At 23.4% G+C, this 26,106-nt stretch overlaps 2 protein-coding genes across 7 annotated transcripts in view; one reads left to right on the plus strand and one right to left on the minus strand.

Moving 5' to 3' along the window:
- LOC107999610 (uncharacterized) overlaps nucleotides 1–14,435 on the minus strand; it is a 30,564-nt gene extending 16,129 nt beyond the window's left edge. For both annotated transcript variants that reach the window (XM_017059555.3, XM_062072000.1), the window contains exons 1-2: nucleotides 14,295–14,435; nucleotides 13,501–13,552 (exon numbers count right to left, since the gene is read on the minus strand). In XM_017059555.3, the coding sequence (XP_016915044.1) occupies nucleotides 13,501–13,552; nucleotides 14,295–14,364 (122 nt within the window). In that variant the 5' untranslated portion in view covers nucleotides 14,365–14,435. The remainder of the gene's footprint in view (nucleotides 1–13,500; nucleotides 13,553–14,294) is intronic.
- A 626-nt stretch (nucleotides 14,436–15,061) lies between these two features.
- Nucleotides 15,062–26,106, plus strand: part of LOC107999599 (FERM domain-containing protein 5) — a 52,496-nt gene continuing 41,451 nt past the window's right edge. For 2 of the 5 annotated variants that reach the window (XM_017059537.3, XM_017059538.3), the window contains exon 1: nucleotides 15,065–15,441. In XM_017059537.3, coding sequence (XP_016915026.1) covers nucleotides 15,346–15,441 — 96 coding nt within the window. In that variant the 5' untranslated portion in view covers nucleotides 15,065–15,345. Of the gene's footprint in view, nucleotides 15,442–26,106 lie in introns of all 5 variants that reach the window. The other 3 variants (XM_017059539.3, XM_017059540.3, XM_062071999.1) reach the window with 2 other exon arrangements.

The raw sequence follows: 26,106 nt of genomic DNA on the forward strand, positions 1-26,106 counted from the left end.
TACAAGAAACACGAGAATACTGATTGAAATATATTACAATTTTTTCTGAATAAATATACTTGCAATATTGAAAATTTTAAAATATTTCGTGATTTAAGTCTGGAAGATTTGGAAAAAAAATTACATAGAAAAATTGAAAAATATTTATGAAAATAATATCTATGGATAAATATTACGCATAACGAATTGGAACAATTTTTATGATTTTTAGAAAAAAAAAATATAAAAAATATAAATATAATATAATACAGGATACAATATCGCAAAAGTATATAAAATTACCAGAGAAGAATTTCTTAACATTCTTATATGTTAAAATTATTTTATTTGCCATTATTATTTCAGATTTATCAGCAAAAAGATTTTTAGAGCATGTTTAAGAAATTATATACGATACCAGAAGAAAAATTAAGTGGGCAAAAGAGAACAAGAGCATTAAATAACAACGTTGCAAAAATAATCGGTAAATTTGTAAAAAGAAAATCGAAAAGGTTTATTTATTTTATAAACTTATTTTTTTTTTATAAATTTTACATATACAGCATGTTAATATATCTTTGAAATATATGAGTTAAAATAAAAATGCAAAGAATTATATAAAAATACATAAAAATACCGATTAAAATTTATTAAATTATAAGCAAGATTCATACTCGCGATTCATGATTAAAAGAAAATTTTCGTTGATGAAAAGAAAATAGAATTGTCTGATTTTTTTGGTTCATTCAAATTTAAATAATTTAAAAAATAAGCTTCAACCGATATTTTATATTAATTTTTTTTTATTTGGCCTTTAAAAGAATCAACTCTCTAAAGATTCCCATGATATATTAATACTATGTATATATCTATTATATATCTTATTTCGATTTCAATTGTACGTTTTATATTATTATTATATTTAAAAAAAGAGAAATTAAAATTAATTGAATTTTATATTTTATATTATTCTTTTTCTTTTAAAAGCAAGGAATTTTACTCATTTTGTTATATCCATTAATAGTTGATATACATACGATATGTGCACGATTATCAAAGAATACATAAATGGATATAAAATGTATCGTAATATTAAATGCGATTATAAGCATAACACTGATTTGATTATAAAAATCTATATTGCGATTGAAATTAACATTTATACATTTATTCATTCTAAATTAATTTTCATAATGAAATATTGAATAGAATTTTTGAATTGAATAATTCAAATTATTAGATTATTAAAGTGCTTTAAATGAATAATTAATGGATTAAAGTGAGGGAGTGATTTAACTCACGCGTATGTAGGCAATGGAGAGAAAGAATAGTACAACGAATGATATGTCGGTTTTCTTTGGATTACAACTGCACAAGTTAGACTAAATGGACGAGTAGGCTGTGAATGAGCAAATTCTTCAAGAATTCTTCAACAATGATACCGTTATATCTTGTTGTCTTTTTCGATATTGGAATTTTAAACTTTTTTCAAATATTTTACTTTTTATTATAACTAACCAAATATCTTGAATCATATTTATTCATAGTGAACATTTATATCACATTTATATCGCATTAATTGATAAAAAGTAAAAACAATTTTAAACTTAGAAAAGTAATTTTCATTGATTTTGTATTTTTAACTTTGTACTTTTCACGTAATATGGAATAAATAATAAATAATTGCCTCTAGAAACGACGAATAAGTATAATTTGCTTCATTATAATATAATGTATATTGTAATGCAGATAATATATATTGATTTTGTTTTTTTTTATAAAATAATCGAATAAAAAATAAAAGTAAAAAAATTTAACAAATGAAAATAATAACCGAAGAATTATTGAACATAAATATTTAAAATTATTAAAAATTAAAAAAATTAAAAAATTTTTATTTTTCCTTTTTGATTTATTTTGAGATATTCTGTATTTAATAAGCAAATTGTAATTAAAATTACAAATGATATATGAAGCACATTAAAGATAATCGAATTATAGAAGAATTAATTAATCATTATATAGAATAAATTAAAGTGAATAGTAATAGAAAATATATTGTAAAAGTGATTAAAAAACATGTATATAGGATATTGTATTTATATATAATTTTATAAATCAATTTTAAAAGCCAAATGTAACTTGAAATTTATTTATTAAGTTACAAGCAATTTAAATACGCGTTAAAAGTAAGGAAAGAATGTGAGAGTATGACAGTAGTATAACTGAGATAGAATGGTCTTATTCTACTTCTATCTTGCTTCGTCTAAAGCAAACTTTAATTAGTTTATAAATAAATTATAGATTTTTTAATGAATATAATTAAAAAAATTTAATTTAAATAAATCTTTTTCATTTCTTAAATATCATAATATTTACATATATATATTTTTGAGTCTTTTTGCATGTCAAATGCATTCTGCAAATTTTTCTATATATTTAAAAATAAATATTCACATAAGTTTCAATTGATTATGTATCAATTTTAATATTTATTTTGGCCTTTAAAATCGACTTTTCAAAGATTTTCAAAGATTATTATAATTACATTAATATTTCATACATACGTGTAATTTTTATTATTTATAATTAATATAATAGTAGAGATCAGTTTGCAACTAAATTATTTCTTACACTTAATTTCAAATTTTCATGCTAAGTACTGAAATTTTTCAATTGATTACACTTTGTAATTTTTATTTATTTTTTTCAATCTTTCCTTGAACTAATAATGGCAATATTAAAAAATGTTTTAACATTTCAGATTAATTTTTTTTTAAAATAATAATAGATTCAATTCTATCAAAATTTGTAGAAATTGCGTAGAGCATAATTGTTCATTAATGACTATAGTAGAAAAAATTTTACCTTCGTATTCAATTTTTTATTAACATGTTATTATCGAATTATTGATCACTATGAAAGTAATTATAAGTAATTATAAAAGATTACAAGTAATTTTTTAAGATTATTTAGACAAATAATATTACTATATTAATATGTCAATATCATCTTTAATTATTTAATACACATTTTTTTTTAAATGTTCAATTAAAGGATATCATTAAGCATCATTTGCAATATTTCAAAGATGGTGAAAATTTGAGGTCAAGTGTAATAAATTGATTTATTACGCAAGCAACCGACTTGTATGCATAGAATATAAAAAACCTAATATCTAGGCGTGCTCCAGCTGCATAAAGAAAAATGGCGCATATAAAGAAATATAATATACATATGCAAATAAGTTTTTTATTACAATATACTTTGTTTAATATAAATATTCTGTTTTTTTTTTTAATAATAAATAGATACATATTGCGTTTACGTTGTAGAATGTAGAATGCTATAATGTTATGTTTCTTAATAACATTCGATGTTACAATATTTGAATAAATTTGCATATATCAATTTATTTGTTTTAGTGTAGAAAAAGTAATGTATTATTGAACATTATATTTTACAAAATATTCCTTGTAAAATAAATATAAAGATATATTAAAAAAAATAATACTTTGGATAACTACTTATTTATTTTTTCTATTTAAAAAATGTTATAAAAATATTATTCAAACCAGATATATATAAATACATAAATATAAAACATAATATAATACATAATACATAAGAGTTTATCAAAGTTTCAAATAATTGACTTTCTAACGTTATTCTAAATAAAAATAATAAAGAAAAAGAAACTATTAATGGAACTACTTTTTATCAGAAATAATATTGCACGTTTCTATCATGAGATTTAATTAAAAATGATTACAATTTGCTTTCAATTTATCATAATACATAGCATGTGTTAACCATTGCACTTTTCTTCGATAAATATTCCAAATTTCTTTGCAAATAATAACAAAAAATAAAATATAATGCCAAACTTTATTTTATGTTATTTTTTTTTGAACTTATGAAATTACTTGCATACGAGTGAAAATGAAAATACTCTTTTATTTTCTAAATTAACGAAATTTTCTGATTTAAGTGAAATAATTTAATCTGACTGAGACAATTTACTCGAATTTTACTTCACCCGGTATAATACCACGTTGGGTTATAAGCTTGGTTGTAGACTAATGATCTCGAGGTCTGCGGTTTTTGCCGACATTCTACAACATTCCCATTCGACTGGATTCTGCTCCGGAGACTCCATGATATTATTTTCTGTCTACATAGCATTGTGAAGCTCACATTACTCAAGTTTCAAAATTTAAGCTATATATAAAATCATCATTCAAAATAATCATCATTCTTTCGATTTTTGTTACTGCTCAATATCTTTGATTTAAAATTATTTATCTTATCTCGCATTGGATCGTGTGCACTTATCGTAAAGAGAATATATATCAATTTCAAGTGCATGGATTATAAAACTTCGAAATTTGTAATTGTAGAATGAAAATAAGATATATTATAGCTTAGAATTTTTAATTTATTCAATCATGTTGCAAAGAAAAATTCGTGATTTCTAAATTTTTTTAAATATATTTGAAACGTTTAAATTTAATAGAAATGATTAATTTAGGATGATTATAGGATATATAGGAGATTTCTTTAATTATTATGTATTATTATTATGTTATAATATTGTTCATAGAGATTCAATAAAGTGATCTATTGATTGCAAGTGATAGCATATCTAAAAATTATATATTAAGATTAAGATTGGTCCTTACTTCCTTTTTCATCATTATTTGACTTTTATAATTTTTTTTTTCAAAATTGAGTGTAAAAGAAAAAGTAACATTTTAAGAATTAAAAAAGAGAAGCAATCTGAAATGTTGTCTGATATTAAAAATAATTTTTAAAGAAGTAAGTATTTACCTATCAATAATTAATATGAATAGTCATAAATTATATTCATAATATATTTATTTGCTCTTCGAACTTCTAATACCAATAAAAAGACCTGATTTCAATATTCGAATAATGTTTCAGAAAATTGTTTATTTTTTACTCTCTATTATTTATCATTTTTTTATTTTTATGAATTATGAAAAAAATTTGTTTGTTATCTTAAGATTTGAAATTTCTAATTAAATCCCTGTTTCACTTTCTAAAAGAAACGCATGAAAATTAACTATATATATTTAAGAATTTATAAAGTTATAAAATTTAAGTTTAAGAAAATAAAAATTGGTCATATACTTTTTGATTGACAAATCTATAGAATTATTTTTTTTATGTGGAATTATTTTCAATATTACATAATAATTTAATATTAGATAATAAAATAATAAATAATAGAAAAATTATTAAATTATTTTGATTATATCATGACCAAATATTTCATAACAAGAAAATTAGAATTTCTGAAATAAAAAATTATTACTTGAAATATAAATTGAAACAATGCTTTTAACTCATATATATTTGTAGAATATTTAAAAAAAAGAAACACGATACTAATTGACAATATAATACAAACAATAATTCATTTATTAAAATAAAAAATGAGATGACTTCTATTTGTTAAAATTAGCTTATCTAAACTTATCTCAATTTCGTCATTAACATGCATTATGATATATTGCCAGATATGATATCAAGCCAGAAATACAATATGCAATACGAAGAATAAAGTTTCAAAACAACTCGTTTAAAAATTTCACTTCACTCAAACTCATTATCATTATCAAATATTTATTACCACTTCATTAATTGAAATAAAAAGACCATACCAATGCATAATTTGTAATTTCTTTTCAACATTCGATCATTAATTTTTATTTTTATTAGAAAGACTCTCTTTTATGAAAAAGAAATGAAAAAAAGAAAAAATTAAAGAAGATAAACAAGCGAATATAAAGTGTCGTGATCATGATCGATTTTAAAATTAAGGATTTTTTTTATAAGAGCTTAATAAGAAGGAGGATACTATTACGTAAAATTCAAAATGAAATTCAATTGAATATTTGATTTGCTTGCTACTTTGATATTTTCACTCTTTTTTTTTTTTTGACAAAATACCAAATTCCATATTTCCCTTCTATTTCATTTTATTTTTTTGTTTCGGTATCATAAACAAATATATACTCAGTTTTCATATTTTAATTACTCAAGAAAACAAATTTGAAAAGTTCGTATCTCTAATATTTTATATTTTATAACATATCTGAAGAAAATTGCAATTTTTGAACATAACAGTTTAATACAGATTTCAAATACTTCAGAAACTTACTCCTTAATACTTAAGAAATTGAAACAATTGATAATTGTTCTTTCTTTAAGTGCTAATAAAAGAAAAATTAAACAATAAAGAGAATATACATAACATTATATAATAATATAACTTTAACAAAAAAGCAAGTATTCTGAAAATTTCATCATCAAATCTTATGTAACTATCTTTTCAATAATATTAAATAATTATATACAATAGTTTTCAATTATTTTATAAATGTGTATTATAAATACATAATAATAATTAATAGTATAGAAATTAGTAAACAATAATTTGTGAATAATAATTAATGGAAAAAAATAAATCGAAATATAAATACTTTTAAATTATTCTTAAAAATATTTTATTAATGAAATATTAATGAATATAATCTCAAATATTACAATTAATAGAGTTTTCGAAAAATAATAAAATGAAATTTTTTAAAGATACCTTAGTTTTTTGAGACATAAAATATTATAAATATAAAATACATTGGAATGTTATATCGATTTAATATAAAATAATTGCAAAAAGAAATTTCAACTTTTATTTATTTTCAAGAAAAGAGAAACAATGATTGGATAATTTAGATTAATTTGGATTAATAATTTCAATGATATGAATAAAGGTAATCATACATGACATACGTGAAAATATTACAAAATATTAAGCATTTAAAAAATAATGTTTATTTTTTTTATAGAGAATAAAAACAGAATAAAAATAGAATAAAAAGAATAAAAACATGTATAATAATAATCAATATTTTTTTCCAGATTTCTATCAGCTAAATTTTGTTCCAACTATCATTTTGTTTTTGTTTTTTCTCTTTTACAAAAAAGTTAAATTATTTATTATTTTTATTTATTATTATTTTATACTAAATTGATTTTAATATTTCCATATTGATATTTATACTTATTATAACATTTTAAAAATTATATTAAATATATTAAACATTGTTGCATTTACTCAACAATTTTTTTTTAGGAATAGTGTGAAACAATGTTCATAATTGGAAATTTTATTTTAATTAAAGTAGTAATAATTTTGTATAATTATATAGAATATAATAATTGTATTCAAAATTATAAATTCTTAATTTCTTCATTTTCTTTTGTTTGTGTGCGCATATTTATGTTATCCATATTTACGTTTTCTAAATTTTATTATTTAAATTTATTATTTAAAAATCCACTAGCATTTAATATTAATATCAATAATAAATTATAAATTATTTATTATTTATTATTTGATAGAAATGTGGTTTTAATTGAGTAGTCGGTATGGAATAATAAAATGCAAATAAGCAATATTTTGATGATAATATTAGACATTAATAAATTTTTAATAGTAAATAAATATAAAAATAATTGTTTAATATTGAAATAATAAATCTTGAATAGTTATCTCGAACTAAAAAATATTGTTTCAGTGATTTCAATATTCAATGATTTGCAATTTTAAAAAAAGATATAATATTTATTATAATTTAATTGGTTCGCTTTTAATGTATTAAAATATTTGTTGTAGTTAGTTGAAATTTAAATTTACTTACTTACTTAATACATATAGTTTTCATAATAATAACGATAAATTAAATAATAATAAAAATTAACATTCAAAATATAATTGAATACTTAATAAACTTAGTTGAAAATAACAATTTTTTATAAAAATTATTGTATTTGATATTCTCTTTTTTGTATGATATGTTTTAAGCAATTCAATTAATATTAAAAATTATTTTTTCTTGATGAAATGAACTTTATATTTATTTTTATTTTATTTCTATTTATCATTATTCTTATATATAATATTATTATTTTTACATATTCAATGATTCAATTTATTACGAAAAAATTGTCTTCAAACTATATGAATCCAACTATATAATATTTATTATCTTAATTTAATAATATTGCAATGTATTTGATTATTTCTAGAACTTAAAATTATATAGAATAAGCATTTTTCTTTTTTTCATTTTTTATTATATATATTATTATATATTGAATATAATATTACGATGAAATATGTAAATAATAAATTGAAAAATTAATTGATTTGATAATTTGTACTAAATATGATTTAACTGCATTTTTTTTTAATAATTAATTTTATTTGCAATGTTATATATTAATAAATCCAATATAATCAAATTTATTAAAATATAATTTAAGATAAATATATAGATTAATATATTTGTGAGATATCTTGGAAAATCGATTCTAAAATCCAAAATGTAAAAATTGGTATATAGAAATATAAATTGGAATTTTATTAAACTTTATATAAATAATTGAATTTTGTTAAAAAATTGTTAATTGTAAACGTTTATACATACGTATATATTATGTTGAAATAAATACATAAATAATATAAAATATAAAAATAAATATATAACAATTTAATTTTCAATAAATTATTTTTGTGGATTAAAATTGAGGAACCGTTTACATTACGTGTGTGTGTGTGTGTGTGTAAACTTGTAATATTTGTATAAATATTGAGAATAGAGCGACAAGAGGTTTATTTGTAACTCTTGTTTATTAAATAAATTACAATAAATTTACATGTAAGTTAAAAATAATATAAATAAGTTTATATTTCTTAATTAAAGAAATTAATATTTGCTAAAATTAAAAATTAAAATAGTTCTCATTATTAATTTTAAAATAATAATATATATAATATACACGTTTCTTAATAGATGTATAATCTTATTCACATTCATAGGATAAAACTGGATTACTTTCAAAAATAGATATTTTCAAAAAATCCTGTTTTCATGTGAAATAATTTTTTCAATGAATAACTTTAATTATAAATTGTAGATTCAATTAAAATTTTTGATACAAAATCTTTTTTTGCCATTTAATTTTCACTAGCAAAAAATACATTTCTCTAGTATTATTTCTTCTCTATATTTTGTATTTTTTTTTGTAATTTTCTAATTAAGCATAAATAATCTACATTTCATTTAAGAAAAAAGAAAGAGATTTAAATTAAATATCCATGTTGATACGGAATATATATTTAGATACTTTCATTTAAAAGAGAAAGAAAAAAATAAATATCTATATATTATATTTATATAAAGTGTTATTTATAATACAACTGGACAGAGCATAATTTCTCATGAAAAAATAAGTTGATATAAAATAAGTTTCGTTTTTAAGAAGATTAAATTTAAAAATTTTTCAAGTATAAATATAAATGAGACAATGACAATTAATAAGGAAATAATAACATTGCTCATGTTTATGAGTACAAACATGAACAGGAATAGAAATCGAAATTTGAAATTTACAGTTGATACATGTTATAAATATTTAACAAATTGTAAAATTCTATTTTCTTGAGAATAAAGCTTCATACGTAAAGATTTTATTCTATACTTCCAACTTATTCTTTCTTGAAAAAAGTAATTACTTTTTGTATCTATTTCTATTTCGTATACGATTATAGAAATACTCTGTATTGATATTTGATAAAAGTTTCAGATAAAATTAATTTTTCCTTATCTAGTTTTACTTGAATCGATTCAATCGTCACATTTAAAATTTATAATACTATATATATTTATAATAAACTATATAATATATAGTTTATCATAAAAGAAAATCTGATTAAATGAAGATAAAAATAAAAAAAATAAAATAAATTATTCAATTGGATTGAAATTATGTTTGATATTGTTTATATATTTATTACGAAAATATTTTTTATGAAAAATAATGATTTCAATGAATAAGTTTAAAATAAAAAATTAAATAATCATGTTATCAAATAATATTTTATATAATGTTCAATAAATATTATTTGAATATATGTATATATTATTTGCTTTTTAAGTATTATAATTATATCTCTTTTAATTTGATCAATGAGCATTATGAATAAATATTTATATCTTATTTTATATATTTTATATATATTATAAATATATGTATGTATATATAATTTGATATATAATTTTAGATTAATTAATCTAATTAAAGATTCATATTTTTATCAATCCAGATTATAAAAATTATTCGTTTTACTTAAACTGTTTAAATTATTAATTATTTACTTAGATTTTCCTTACAAATATTTAAATTAATCTCTGTTTATGATAGTAAATAGAGATTAACTGTAACGTATAGACATATGTATGTATACGGTATTTAAATGCCTGAAGTATAAATTTGAGATCAAAATAAACAATATTTGTCATATATAGAAAACAAACAGTAAAGAAACAGTTAAATTATCTAATATAATATTTTATATTGTATTAGAAATATATCTCAAAAATAAAAGAATTATAAAATTATTTAAATATATAAATAAAATTAAAATTTACCATCACAACTTTCATAAAAATTGTAAAGATTTGTTTTCTTTTATTTAATAAATTGAGAAATTAAATCTTTTTATCAAATAATATTCTAATATATATATATATTCTTTTTTATATCCATTATTATATCGAGTAGAATAAGTATAATTAATAAAAATTATGAAATCATTTTTTTCTATTTTCTTAACTTAAACAAGTTAAGAATTAATTAATTAAAAATATATTAAATTAATAAAAAATTTGATATTACTATTCCTAAGTAAGATTATCCATAATATCTTTATATGTATTTTATTAAATTACTCTTACATTCTAGTAAGAGTTAATTTTCCAAAGTTTTTTAATTTTTTTAATTTTTAAATCAATTTATATTTTCACCAATATTTAAATAAATAAATAATAACAAATTTATAAATTTCAAACAAAATATTAACGTAATACTAATAATAAAATAGATAAAATAATATAGAATAAAAAAATATATATACATAGATTCAAACGTGTATAAAAATACACGATTATAATGGTGAATTTCTCAGGCACGTCTTATACAAAGAGATTCATATCAAACCGGACATACCCATGTAACTTTATAGCTATTTCCATGAAAATTGGAGTAAATTACCAGCATGCTTGTTGAATTTCTTTGTGTTATAGAAGCTTTTACGGCATTTAAATTTTTCAAGTATATAACATATATATAACATATAAATATGAAACATAATCAAGAATTAATTTATTATTTTCTCGATTTATTTATTAATGCAAAAATTGATTTATATTTGATGAGAATATATATTTGATGAAAGAGGTTCTAACAGCACCTTTACAGTCGGAAGAACCGATGACTAGCAACTGGCGAGGGGCCCTGAACTTCGTGTAAAAGGTATATGTATACTGGTCCAGAGCGCCCTTGCCTTCGCTTCGTCAGTTTTTTCATCGTCTGCTCTCGGACTGCTGCTTTTAAAGCGATCGTCACGGGCACCGCGCTTTTAAGCGACTCTTTCACAGCAGGTGTGCACGCATGTCTTACTTGCTGCTGTTCCTGCTATTTTTCTTCGATTCAATATTACTTTCAATCGTTAAAATCGATAAACACATATTGGTATGCATATCAAAAACATTATGCAACGAAGTACAGATGTACCGCGCTGAAACGTTTTAAAGGAAAATTGTTATGTCTACCAATGACAATTAAGTGCAAATAGTTGTTCTCGTGCATCTCACGCGTATCTTAAACAATAAAATCAATAAAGAGAATACAATTATGAATTTTGTTACAAACGTTCTCGAATCTTATTAAATTTAAATGTTCTATTTTTTTGTTACTTAAATTAATTTATTTTTTTGACAAACTAAGGAATTAGATGTGTAATAATCCGGATATTTATTTATTTATTAAAATATAAAAATATAATCATATAATATATTATAAAAATAGCATTTTTAAACATTTATGAAATTAGAACTAGTTAAATAATAAATAAGAAATTTTATTGCATATTATGTAATTTTTTCACTTCAAATATTTAATAATTTCTGTATATAATGCTAAAATATAATTCTTTTACTTTATGTGATAATTCTTTTTTCGTTCGTAATAAAGAAAGAAAATAGAAAATATTGAAATTTGTAATAAACTTACAGTATTTTTATTTTATGAGAAATATTAATTTTTTACTAACATCAATTTTAAGATATAAAAAGATATTTCAATATTACAATATTTTTAAAACATTCTACTTCACGTGAAATATATATATATATATCAAATTTTCTATCAATTTTTTACAAAATTTTGCTAAATGATCAGAATAATTTGGAATTTTTAAGAAACTCATTTAAAAATGCAAGACTTAAAAAATTATTGTTATTTTTGATTAGTAATAGTAATATCATAATATGTTATATATTTTATTTTTTATTAAATTTGTTTTTAATCCTGATTATTAAATTTCTAATTCTAATCGTTAAATATGTCTTATTTGTATTTTGATTTTAATTTTTATTAAGATCAAAATTTAGAATTATATCAAATTTTTTATTAATAAATATACAGATTATATATTCAAATTGTACGTCTAATTGATTATTTTATGTCAAAAAGTTTGATTGCATATCATGAAAAGATACAAAAGTGTCATTTTTTAAACAATGAAAAAAACTAATTTTATTTTTAATCGTTTAAATTTAAATAATAACGTTTAAATTTAAATAAGCGAATTAGATGCTATAATGTATCAAATTAATTAATAAAATATATTAATAAAATGAAAATCATCATAGTACTATAATCGAAATATTATTGAATTGCCAATTAATCGAATTGCTAAATAAGAAAGCATATATTTATAATTAAATAATTGTATTATTTAACTGATGTCTCGACAAGACATATATATTAAAAAATTGCATCGTATCATTTATTTTTAATGATATATAAATATCTTTGAAAAAAATGATTTTAAGTTGATATTATTATGAATATGTATTATAATAATATTATAAATATTGTAGTATATCGTTTATTATTACGATATAAATTAATATATATACAAATTGTTATATATTCACATTTAAGAGCAACTTATTTAATTTAATTATTTTTAAAATATATTATTTAATTAAATTATTATTACATTGTTATTAATCAATATTTTTCAATTCGTAAAATAAAAATATTTAACAAAGATATTAACGTATTCAAATCTATAAAATCTTTTAACCTTCTATTATGCAATTAATTATATTATGCAATATCAAATAATAATATCACTTAAAAGAATAATGGATATTTTTACTTATTACAAATAGGTTTTTTATAAAATAAATATAGAGATCCAATATATATTATATAGAAAAGAACGAATTCGTACAAGTTATTCGTAAAGTTTAACGATTTTAGCGATATTATAAATTGTTTATTCAAGAGAAATCACATGTTTCGTTGTAATTAATTATAGAATTATCAATATAAATATTATTGAAATTATGAACTTACCTTACAAACAGTTGTTCTTGATTATTTACTCTCCAGGATACCACGGTAGCTCCTAGAAAATGGAAAATATTGGTCAAAATTTGAATTCAGCTTTTTATTTGCAAAAATTATAACCTTCTACTTAATATTATTTCGTATAAAATTGAACTTTACCGCCGCGCACTTGTCATCTAGATAAATATATTCGAAAATTTAAAGAAAACCTACGGTGTGTTTACAATAATGTCATAACTAAATTAACACTTTTTTTAAAAGATATTTAAATATATTTGATGCATAAAAATATATAATAATAATTAGAAAGAAAAAATAGCACAATTAAATTTTTAGATAAATTGTAAATATTCAATTTACGTAAAAATAGATACGTATGAATTTATAAATAAACGTATGAAAACAGCACAAAAACTGGAGGTTAGGCTTGAGTAAAGGCGCGCACACACTTTATTTTTTTCTTAAACGAAATATAAAAATACGACACAAATCTGGGAACGATATATTGTCAAAATATATATACATATATACATATATATATTATGGCATATTTTTTTTAAACTTTTTTCTCACGATATCATTTCTTTTTTTTAATTTCTTTTAGCAACACGTCATGATGATGTGGAACATAGTTTTTCGAGATAAAGATGATTCGTTAAAGATACGTGTGTGTGTGTGTATATATACGTGTGAATTAATATTCTGCGTTTACACGTTACATTACGACAATTATAATAAAACTTGATAGACATAAACTTGCAAATCTAGTTGTTTGTATCAATCTGTACGCGCGCACACACCGTGTAAATTAATCGTGCAGGTGGTATTGTTGCCCCTGTCGAGCACGACAACGCTAGTAGCCGCTGCCATGTTTGAGTCGTGAATGCGCCGCCGACTCCTCGATCAACGCAGTCAACCTTTGTTCAATGCCCCTAGTTTACCCCCACCATATTTCGATTTACTACTTTAATATACAAGTCATTCATCGTTGAGTGACATCTGTAGGTTGTTCTTATAACTTTATACGAAAGCAATATTTACTTGGATAATAATAATATTCGAGGATAAGAATATAATTCTAAAAAAATTTTTTTATTTAATATTAGTATTTTTTGGCAAAGATTAAATTTATAACTTGTAATATTATGTAAACACGATATATTTTATATATATATAGCTTTTTGTATTTATTTTATTTTTTCATTTAATTTAATAAATAAAAATTGAGGAAAATGTTAAATTTGAACAATTTCCAATTTATATTTTTGATTGTATATTACAGTGACGTAAACTTTTTGTATAAGCAATATTTTAAAATATCTATTTAATTAAATTTAAAATAATTATTTTATCGGAGAGATAGGATGTTATTTAGTATCTACGTGAATAAAATGAGCTTTTTTATTAACACATTTTTATTGTACTATCTGTAAATATAATTGGAAAAATTTATTGATGATATTTGAAATTTCATATTTAAAATACCCGCTACAATCGAGTCATGGACCAATCATATTACACAATTGCTGTATCTCTGAACGGCAACATTGGGTTTGTTACGTGAGTTGAAAACATGGCATCGTTGTAACTGTAGGTCAGAAGACGAGACCGGTTGACAGAAAGTTTGGTATTCTACATACTACTGTGATGTGTCGTTCGTTGTGTAGTGTCATCGTGCGTTGTATCAACTTGACGGAAAATTTATTGACAAGTCGCGTGTCAGCGACAATTACAATTATTTACGATAACGACAACGTGAATCGAAAATAATTAGCTGGCAGTGTGTGGTGCTGTGGGGCAGGAGACGATGAGGGTCGGGGGGATAATTCGGGTGGCGACTTGAGGGCAGAAATGTTGAAATTTGGTAGTAAAAGTGACGTTACGGTGGTGCATCGCGCCACTATTCGACTTCTAGACGACGCCGAAATTATCCACTGTGACTTTCAGGTGAGATATTCATTTAATCACAACACGCGACAAACTATTGATGACGCTTGTACACGCGCTTTTACCCCTTTTCTTCTTGCTGCCGGTAACGATCGCTCAGCTTCAAACAAGTTGAGAGTTTACCGGCTTGCGAATGCCTAAATATCTGTATGTTGGTTAAAAAAATTTTGCACGAACGTCTGTACTTTGATTCGAACGAAATAAGCGTTTCGATCGATTCCGGAAACTAATCACTACAACATGTTTGTTCATCCAAAATTTTCTCTTTAATGCTAATTGTAATGCTATTTAATGATTTCAATCGATATTTTTGTACATAATAATTAATATACGACGAATTTAACGTTTCATATTCGTATATTACAAATATTATATTATAATCATCAGTTACGTTTTGTATTGAATATAAATTAATAATTTGAAAATTTGAATTTCGAATATAACAAAATGAAAATGTTTTTTATTATTAACAATTAACAATTGAAATTTATTACTCGTAATATTTTAAAATTATATTTTTACTAATTAATATATTTATTAACATTATTTCAATTTAATAGAAGATAGATTAACGTTTTATTCGCAATATTTATCGTGTATTTAATTTGTATACGTACGTATATACGTACGCACATATACAACAAGTTTAATAGCTTAGTGTCGCAAGCCACGTGCGTATACTAACAAGGGTTGAAATAAAATATTACAATTTCATATTTGATGATTATATCTTCGATATTAATTTTGAAAATATTCTATTTGATAATTTCCAATATTTTTAAATATTATATTTATATTTATATTTCTTAATAACCAAAATAGAAAATATACATTTTGCACAATACATATGAATCCTTATCAATACATAGCGATTTTTTTTTATATATTAAATGAAAACTTTCTTTAAAACTACAAAATATATAATATAATATGATAAAATATTGAATATTAAATAAAAATTTTTCTTTATCAAACATTTATATTTGTTATTATTAGAATATCTTCATATTATAATTTATAACATAGAAAAATTATAACATGTATAGTAAATATACGTAGCATAAATTATAAAATGGACACGTATTTTTGAAATGACATAAGTTATAAAAAAATTGTTTAAAATTTATCGAAAAATATTATTTGGGTTGTATAAAATAATTTCATACATTTAAAGTTATTTTTTAATTTTTTATTATTATTTTTAATACGTGTTAATATATTATATAAAGGTAAATAGAATCACATACCGTTATATATTATTAAGATATTTTGATAAGCAAAAATAACATAATTTTTGTACAATGAAAAAAAGAAATATAAATTTTAAAGATTACAAGTTATCTGAGAATAAAGCTATATTTTCGTATCAACGAATTAACATTTTAACGATTAAATTCGAAACGTTTATGGGATGTTTATGGGAATTTATGACATATGAATTTCTGAAGAATGGAACGTATATATTTAGGAATTTATTTGATTTTAATGTATTCAAAAAAAAAAAAACGCGTCGAACCTAAATGAATTAATTAAAGAGTTAAAAAAAAGTTGGATAGAACAAAAAAGTCAAAATTAAATCTAATCTTATCTTTATCTAATAATAAATTTAATAATTTACTGTCGCCAGAAATTCATACGGTATTTAATTAAGAAATAAATATAAATGAAATAGGAAAAGAAATACAAAAATTTTGAAAATTTTCCGAAAATCATTTCTCGATCTAAAAATTGACAAATTTTGTTTTAACAAACGATAGCTTAGATGGTTTTGCAGCGTGATCTGCTTGAACGTTTGTAATCGTGCTTTGTAATATATTTCATTCATGCCTGATACGATTCATATCTATCTGTATCTGATTATGTATCTCGTATTTCCGTGTCGTTTTATAAATAGTTGGAAGAAAGCGGAAGTATACGAACCACGACGAACAGTCTTTCTAGAATGTCGATCGGATTAGCGTAGATCATTATTTGTTTATCCGCGACACGTTGCCGGAATGCAACGAACGTGCTTTCCGCGCAATGATCGTGACGATCGATGTTGGAACGAAAACAAGTGTTCTATTGATGAGGAAAAATACGTCGATGGTCCAATTTGTTTGTTACCACTATGATTTATAAAAACGAAAAGGAGAAGAAAATAACGACACGTGATTTGGAATCGAGTGGAAAGGAAAAACAAATTTAGTCGTTGAAAAGGGAACAAATAGCAAGAAATGTCTCGATTCGATAGGAGATCAAATCAAATAGAAGAAGAAACAATTTATAAAGATGAACTTATTTTTCACTTGTTACAACGTTGTTGATCATTGGAATAAAATTAGATAGATACATCGATGTGCAATTTCTGAGAAAAGGCGATATGAAAATAAGGAAGGAATAAAAAGAATTGTAATGCAGCGATTGATCTGTTGATATCTATATAAATGGAATCTATATAAATGGAATAATTGAAGTTGTTGAAAAGCAAGACAGTTATGCCCACTGTTAATGTCACGTTAATTAAATTATAAAATTTTATCTTTCGATTTAATTGCGTGACATTGCGCTCTTCTCTCTGTATCGCGAAAATCAATGGATACTAACAAATTTTTTCTTTCTGCAATATTTACATATCATTTGCCATTTCAAATTAGTTTTTAAGAAATTAAACGTAGCACGTGCCACGTGTTTTATCATTCCAGATTCGTAATTCCGTTTTTCGATTCTACTTGATATTTCAAGACGATTTTTTACATTTGATGCAAAATAATGATTTGTTGGGATTCGTATTGAATCTTACAGTCCAAATAGATATTGGTCTGAGTTTTGTTTCCTACGATGACAAGTTTCGCTTCATTTAATTTAAATCCACTTACAACTTAACAAATCTTAATAAATTTATTTTTGTATAAACCAACTTTTCACCTATTTCGACCTTTAGAATTGAGTTTTGGAATCTTTTAAAAGCCCACATATATATTATACAGCTATGATCCGATGAACTATTTGCAAGCACTGTAAATCTATTATTTCCAGACCTTGACTCGAATGGTCCTCTGTAATAGAAAATATTGATTAACGTTTTTCTCAAAAATAGCCTTGTCCGTGTCATAAACCTCAACTTTCAACAGGCGTTAATGTTTGTGCGAATAAATTAACAGAAACCTGGAAAGAAGGTTATAAATGTGACCAGTGCATAGCGTTCTAATAAAAAGTTTCGATACATTTCTGTCGTCGATTGTAATTCGAATTATAAATATACGCCATTTGTACGAAAAATTAAAAATCGAATATGTTTCTTTTCGACAAGATGCTACAACGATAAATAAATTATGCTTAATTTGATTATACTTAAATTATTCATAATCTATCTTTCAATCTCTCATAATCGTTCGATTTTTTTGCACAATTCGAGAAAAGATTTCAAAATTTAGATAGAAAAATTAATTTTATATATTTTTTTACGATAAAATATTAATTTCTACCTTTATAATTTTGTAAGCAATTATATCCTTGGTTTAACAGGATGGGTAATTGGTTAAGGAAACAAGGATTCTGTTTCACTTAATTTACGAAGCCTTATGAATGGGATTAATTCATGCTCGGATATAAGAGCATACGTTATATGAGAGTTGGACGATGAAATCATAGTCCATTATACCTCGCAAGTTATGTGCAAACTCAGATCGGTTCCTTGTACAAGAAGATGTAACGTATTCTGAGCTGATAGATCATAGGAAAGGTCATGACGTTATTTTTCATTATATTCATATTAAGAGCCAATCGATACCTGGTCAAGATTTCCTTTCCCGATCATTAATTACCTCTGTGAAATATTGATTCTATTTCCCCAAGAAACGAGTATCATTGTAGAGATAAATACTCTTTATTTATTCCCAACGCATAAGTTTGTAACAGTATTTTAAATTTACAACGTAATATGCACTCTGACTATCAAGGAACCGGACTGTGTTGCGTACGATCGAAGCATTTTGATCGACTCTGAGTAGTCAAATTTTCGTGAATTCGTTATTTGAATTAACCAAAATTCGTTTCGAATATACCGTATAATTCAGATTATTCCATCTAAATTGAATTAAAAGTATAATTTGTATCAAGAATTTTGTCTACTGGACGAAGGAACGACATTGATATTTGTACTAGAAATAGTTTAATAATTTTGCGTTGCACGTACTTTTGAAAAATAATGAGAATTACTTAGTTCGGGATTTTATTAACGGTTTTGTGCTTACTATGGAAATCCCGTGCAGAGTAGTATTTTTGAGCGAAAGCATTGGCATGGATCCAATGAACGCATGCCTCTTAAACGGAATACAGGATATCAGTATTCAGTGGCATGTACAGAATCGACATTGTACTACCGGTTAAGTGGGACTATTTTTCAAAACTCATCAAGGATGGTTTCCCCAATAAGTGGAGCTGTTCATCCACTGCTATTCATGAAAAATTTACCCCACTTTTAAACGTTATTTCTGCAAATTTAACGACAAAAACTTACAAAAAGAATCTTATTCCTGAGGCCAATCTCGATCCTTATTGCTAATTGTTATTAATTATTTATTAGACGATTGTAGATCCTCCATTTTGAATAGCTCTAACACTTAAAGAACTCGTAAAAGCGAGACATAAAAACACGTAACAAGTTATCACGGAATATTATAAATCGTTCGTAATGTAAAGAAGGGAGAATTTAAAATAAATATTGCTTTCTTTGCAAAACAACCTGTATTAAAAATTTAAAAAAAATAAATAAATAAATCTAATCGACCAGTATTCATCAGTTAGAAATATTGGACACGCGAGAAAAGATAGAAGATGCGGAGTATTAGATTGATGGTTTTTTGATACGTGAAAATCTGTAAAAACACTGAAATCGTCTAGAGTTTTGATTTATTTCTATGAATTTGAAGAAGTTAGATCGAGCGTAGTTCCATTTTAAAATATCATCGTACAATGTCGTATATCACGAGGAATTTGCTGTAACTTGTTTGAATTATTTCAGCTTTCGAATAACATGGTACAATAGAAATATAGTGTCTATGCACAATGAACACGAAACGAATTCTTTTTCTCTTTAATTTTCAAGACGGTAAATTATATAAATTATAGCTTGTAGATTAATAAAAAATGTTTTCTTCTTTGCGTCATTTTTTCTGTTTCGTTTATGAAAATTTTTGTTAATTTTGCCTTTGAGAAGAAAACTCGACCAATTGAATCTATCGAGTATTTCTTTCTACCTCTAAAATTAATATTTGAAAAGTATTTGCAAAAATATAAAAGACGTTTTTTAACATATTTTAACATATGTTACAAATACATGTTTATAATTATTTATATTCATTATTTTTAAAAATTTGTCTATATTAAGTTTGTTATTCTTTCATTTTTGTCATCTTTAATTGTGTATGGTGCAGTTGTCGATTTAAAATTAATAAAAGTTAACTTTTCAATTGGTGCGGTTGACGCGTATTGATTTAGCTTTGTTAAACTCGATGCACTAGTTCTTGACTAATTATCTCTATTTCTATTATATCCCTATTCATTCTTATGTTTTACGTTTAGAAAAGAAAAGTTGTTTTAAAATTAGAATTTTTATTCAAAAATACGCATATCTCTTCTTTTCTTCACATCACGTATTTGTGTTTCGTGTTTCGAAATTCACTTTAACTATTCTGTTCAATAAATAAAAAATATCGATACAAATTCTATCATATATATATATATATTTTATTAAAGTAGAATTGGAGATATTTATGAAATGTTCTTTTAAAAATTAATTATACGTTACACTAACCTTAGCATAGTTTTTTTAATTATTTGAAGAAAATAATGGTGTACACATATATAGGAAATTATAATTGGATCGAATCAAATATTTATATCATCTTGTTTTTCTTAGTTATTTAAAACAAAAAACGTAATATAGTCGAGTAAAAAGTTATATAAATAATGGAGCGTTAAATTCGAATTAATTGAATGACTGAATTTTTCAAATAATTTATCGAAGGAGCTACTAATTTATGAATTTATCAATTGAGTTCAATCTTGACTGTTTTTTTAATTTACAACTTTATATTATATTTACAAACGTACATTAAATATTTACTATTCGAATCATTAGTTCTCAGATGTAGTAAATGTTTCACTTTTTTATATTTGTAACAGGGATTGATATTAATTCTTAGATAATTGCATTGGAAATATGCTCTTTGAATATTGTTCTTGACTCGAAGGGAAGAGAATGAATTGTTAATGGTCTCGTTATGATGTTGTTGAAGACAATATTGGAGTTCAATGAGCTTTAATTTTTGATTTAAGTCGTTCCACGCTGTATAATTGAGAGTAGTTTAGCGTTATCGATTTGTGTGATCATTCCAAAGTAATCTAATTTTATTTGTGAATTCAATATATCAATGTTGCATATCTGTAATGCTTTGTATCTAATGTTTCCCATTTTGCTTTTTCGTGAAATGTTTCAAAAGAATTCTACGAGATGAATGATAATAGCTTTTATTGTCGATTTGAGAATAATGAGAGATTTGAAAAGCATCGGTTGAGGATGGATGTGGATAATCGTGCACCTTTTTTGCTAAATACACAAGAAGAACTCGACGTTTATTTGTTGAGTAGTTTTCTTGACGATCGATAAAAATGCTTAATAATGAGATGTTGTTTGTTTTTGTGAGTTTAATATTATCGCTTATTGCAGTTTTGAGATGTATTCATGTTCTTGAAATCACATTTCTTATATGCGTTATATTCTTATGTTTTCTTTTTTTTTTAACCGCGAAAATAATTTTGTAAATAAAATTGCTTTCTAAATAAGATTTTTTTCTTTAGTTTAATTAATATTCAATTTCTTTTTATAAAAACGAGCTTACTTATTTATTTATATTATATTTCGAAAAATCTGAAAGATTTCAAAATTAATCGGAGATTTCGATAAGAATTTCAATAACGAATAAAATCTTTTTCTTTATATACAAATATTTTTCTTGTTAAAATTCAAAAAAGTATCCGCAGCCTTGAAATATTTAAAAACTGCCAATTGTTCGTGTTAATATCCTGTAATGTACCACAAATTTTTCATTGAACTTTCCTGAGAACAGGTTGGTTGTTTCAGTAAATTGATATTTCAAACTACAACTGTCGTTTTCATTGGATTTGTGCATATCTATAGCTATAGCTTTTCAAACCTTGCCTTTTATCTGTCGAGACATTGTCTTCTTGGTATATTCATTTCGATTTTTTAAATGAAGAAAGTAGTAAACAATTTGTCGACATTTCCAACTATTCCTATACTAAAAGAAGAAAGAGATAAGTAGACGTATTATTATATATTCTTTTCATTTACATATTATTTCTTGATCGCTGACAGACTAAATTTCGTAACATGATTGCTTCGTAACATAAATCATTAGGGAAAAATATTTCACGATGTGATATTTTGTTATTAATTTTTTTATAAATAATTCGAATCGAAACAAAGATCAAATTTGTTTTTTTTTTTTAAATGGAATCGCATATTTTTTTTAATAGAGATATTTTGATTTATCGTACACTGTAAAGTTCGTTCGTTATTAATCGTTTTATTAATCGTAATCATGATTATTTAAAGTAGTTTTGATACGAGATTCCTTTGTATTACCTTTTTCTTCGAAAGTTTCTCGTTTCTAATAACGCGAAGTTGAAGTAAAGTAGATACAAAACTTAATATGTTATTTATGTCGATTGATTCACTAGCCTACTTACTTACCTTGACCCTATGCACAGTTGTCTTTCCATACACACAACCAGATACTTATTATCGACTTTATTATCCTCTTATGCGATATAAAACGATTATACTTGTTGATTTCGATAAAGGTAGTAACATTGATTATACCTATGTAATTGCATTTGCTATATAATAGATTACTAATATTTGTTTGCCATCGTCAAAATATTATATTTAACAATGATAGTTAATTCTTAATAATATATATATACCCAAATAATAAATTGCCTTCTTTTTCTTCAAATATTTTTCTGTCTTTGATTTTACTTTGGAATATTTACATTCTATGTCTGTGATCGTGTAGAAAAAAATCTATAAGCACACTATAAGATTTATAGAGAAGATATATAGCTCGTGCTGAATTTCTTTCTCTTCGAAGAAATCGTTCAAATTTATTTTTATGAAAATATAAAAGATATTTTTTAGCGTTATATTGATTCTCGATTAGAAACGGAAAATTAACCATTTTTCATTGTAATACGTGAAAAGAAATAGATTCGCACATTCTTTTACTCTCTCGCCCGAGAATATTGTTCTTTACGTGTTGACGATTCAATAAAATATATTGTTGGGATCATTTATGATTATATTGTTGAGAAATTATATCTAATTTCTTTGGATTGGAAAGTAAAAAAAATAAAAGAGAAAAAAGTTTCGTTGTTATAGTAAATGCGATGACCAGGACAAATTTTTAAAATTCACAACGATGGAATACGATAATCGAAACAATTTATCATAATTTATTTAAACGATAAAAAAGATAGTTTATAAAATTTCGCGAAATAAAATTTTTTCTTTGCCTTTCGATTCGAAATCATTGCGCTTTTAAAAATTCTTCTAGGATTATTTATTGAAAATTCATCGATATTTCACTAAAAAAAAATAATTTAAAAAGAATCATTTCACGTCGTTATTACGCGTCATTGCAACGATTAAACTAATCATAATTGCATTTTTCGATTTAAACAAAGTGTTGATATTTTGAATAAAATTTTGATCATTTGATCATTTATTTACGGAGAGACGTAATAAATATTAAATTTATCGTGTTGCGCATAAAAAGTAGCGAAACTCTTCCTTTCTCCATTTTTTAACAATATTACAACTCTATATATGTCTATGTATATAGACATATTATATCTAGAATTCCAATTGATTATAAATTGAGAACTTGATTATAGACTAGAATTTCTCCTTATAGTTCGTGATGTCATGAATCGTTACGTTTCTAAATTACATGTTGCCATCGTGATTACAAAGCGTTGCGTATTCGAAGTAAGAAAGAACACGCAATAGATAGTTTAATAATGGATATTATTAATACAAATTGTAATTACAGCAACACTTGTAATTTTGCGATGCATCCAGAGAGAAAAATTAAATTTATCAATATCGCGGTAACCATCTTGGTATTTTAGTTGTTTTTCTTTCCACAGAGATGGCGGTAATCGTATCCGGATTTTATTATCTTTAAATGTATCGGTGAATGATACGTTCGTCGTAAAATTATTACCAAATATTATTAATTAGTTTTTAATTATTCTTTTGAGTTTAATTTTCTTTTTGTTACGTATAAATATAGGTCTAAAAAATTTTATAAAAAAATTACAATATAAACAAAAATATAGAAAGAAAATCGAATTATTGATATTAAAGGAAATTCGCGTGAAACATTATAACATTTCTTTGCTCATTTTATAGATCCATGGAATTGGCAAAGTTTGATATTTTATATGTATCGTCGTCCTGAAAATCGAAAATGCGTGCAAATATCGATACCTGTAACAACAATCAAAAGTATAGTGAGTTAAACAAACTTGTGCTTTTTACGATGAGATTATGAGTGCATCGCTACTTATTTATGCGCAACATGCGTAACCACGTTCCATCGCATACTGTCGGAATGCACGAATGAGGTTTCCGTGCAATGACGGGCATTGGAAGAAGACATGGAAATGAGTTCTATTCATTGACGAGGAAAAATTGAATGCATTGATGGCCCAGATGGGTTTGCTTGTTATTACTTATGTTACCATTTATAAAAAGAAACAGGGATGGCGTGATAATTTGGAATCGAATACGAGGAAAAAATAACGAGAAATTCTTTCAATTATAATAATCGAAGGTAAATTTGTTTTTCAATCGTCGATATAAAATTTCTGGAAAGACATTACATGCTGTATAAAGAAAATATGACAATAATGAAGGATTAAGAGGAACCAATTATAATAAAACGCTTTGGAATTGATCTTTTAACACGTGAAATCTATGTAAGAATTATTCTCAATTTCGTGTTGATTAAAATTTTTATATTGATTCGGCGTCTATGAATTTTCTGTGAATACTGAAAGTCATCGAAGAGGATTCTATTTAATAATAGATTTCTTCTTTGACATAATTTACTATAATTATATAATTATACAAAATCTTAAAGATTTTGAGGTTGGAACGTCACATGCTGTCATTTCGCGAGACTAATAATTTTATTCTAGATTCTTCTAAATGATCTAACGTCTTAAGACTGGTTATAAAAAAGAAAAGCAACGTTTATCACTTTTATCGAAACTCATCATTATGGATTACTCGAATAATTAAAATTTAAACCAAAAATGTTCGTTATTCTGTATCTCAATTATTGATATAATCCAAAACTATACTAATTGTCACAATCTTCCTATTTATTTCGATCTTGTTCAAAATAATCGATTGCTCTTCTTAAGAGAATATTTAAAGAGAATAAATTCCATTTAAGCGCGAACGGAGTGAGACGACATTTTGCCAATCTCAACGGCAAACATCATTCTCGAGAAAATTTATTACAAACACTGGCGGATCAGTTTTCTTGGAACCCTGTGGGCGGCATAGTCTAATTCTATCGTAAGAAT

The sequence above is a fragment of the Apis cerana genome, linkage group LG2 (genome assembly GCF_029169275.1).
Source record: "Apis cerana isolate GH-2021 linkage group LG2, AcerK_1.0, whole genome shotgun sequence".
NCBI lineage: Eukaryota > Metazoa > Arthropoda > Insecta > Hymenoptera > Apidae > Apis > Apis cerana.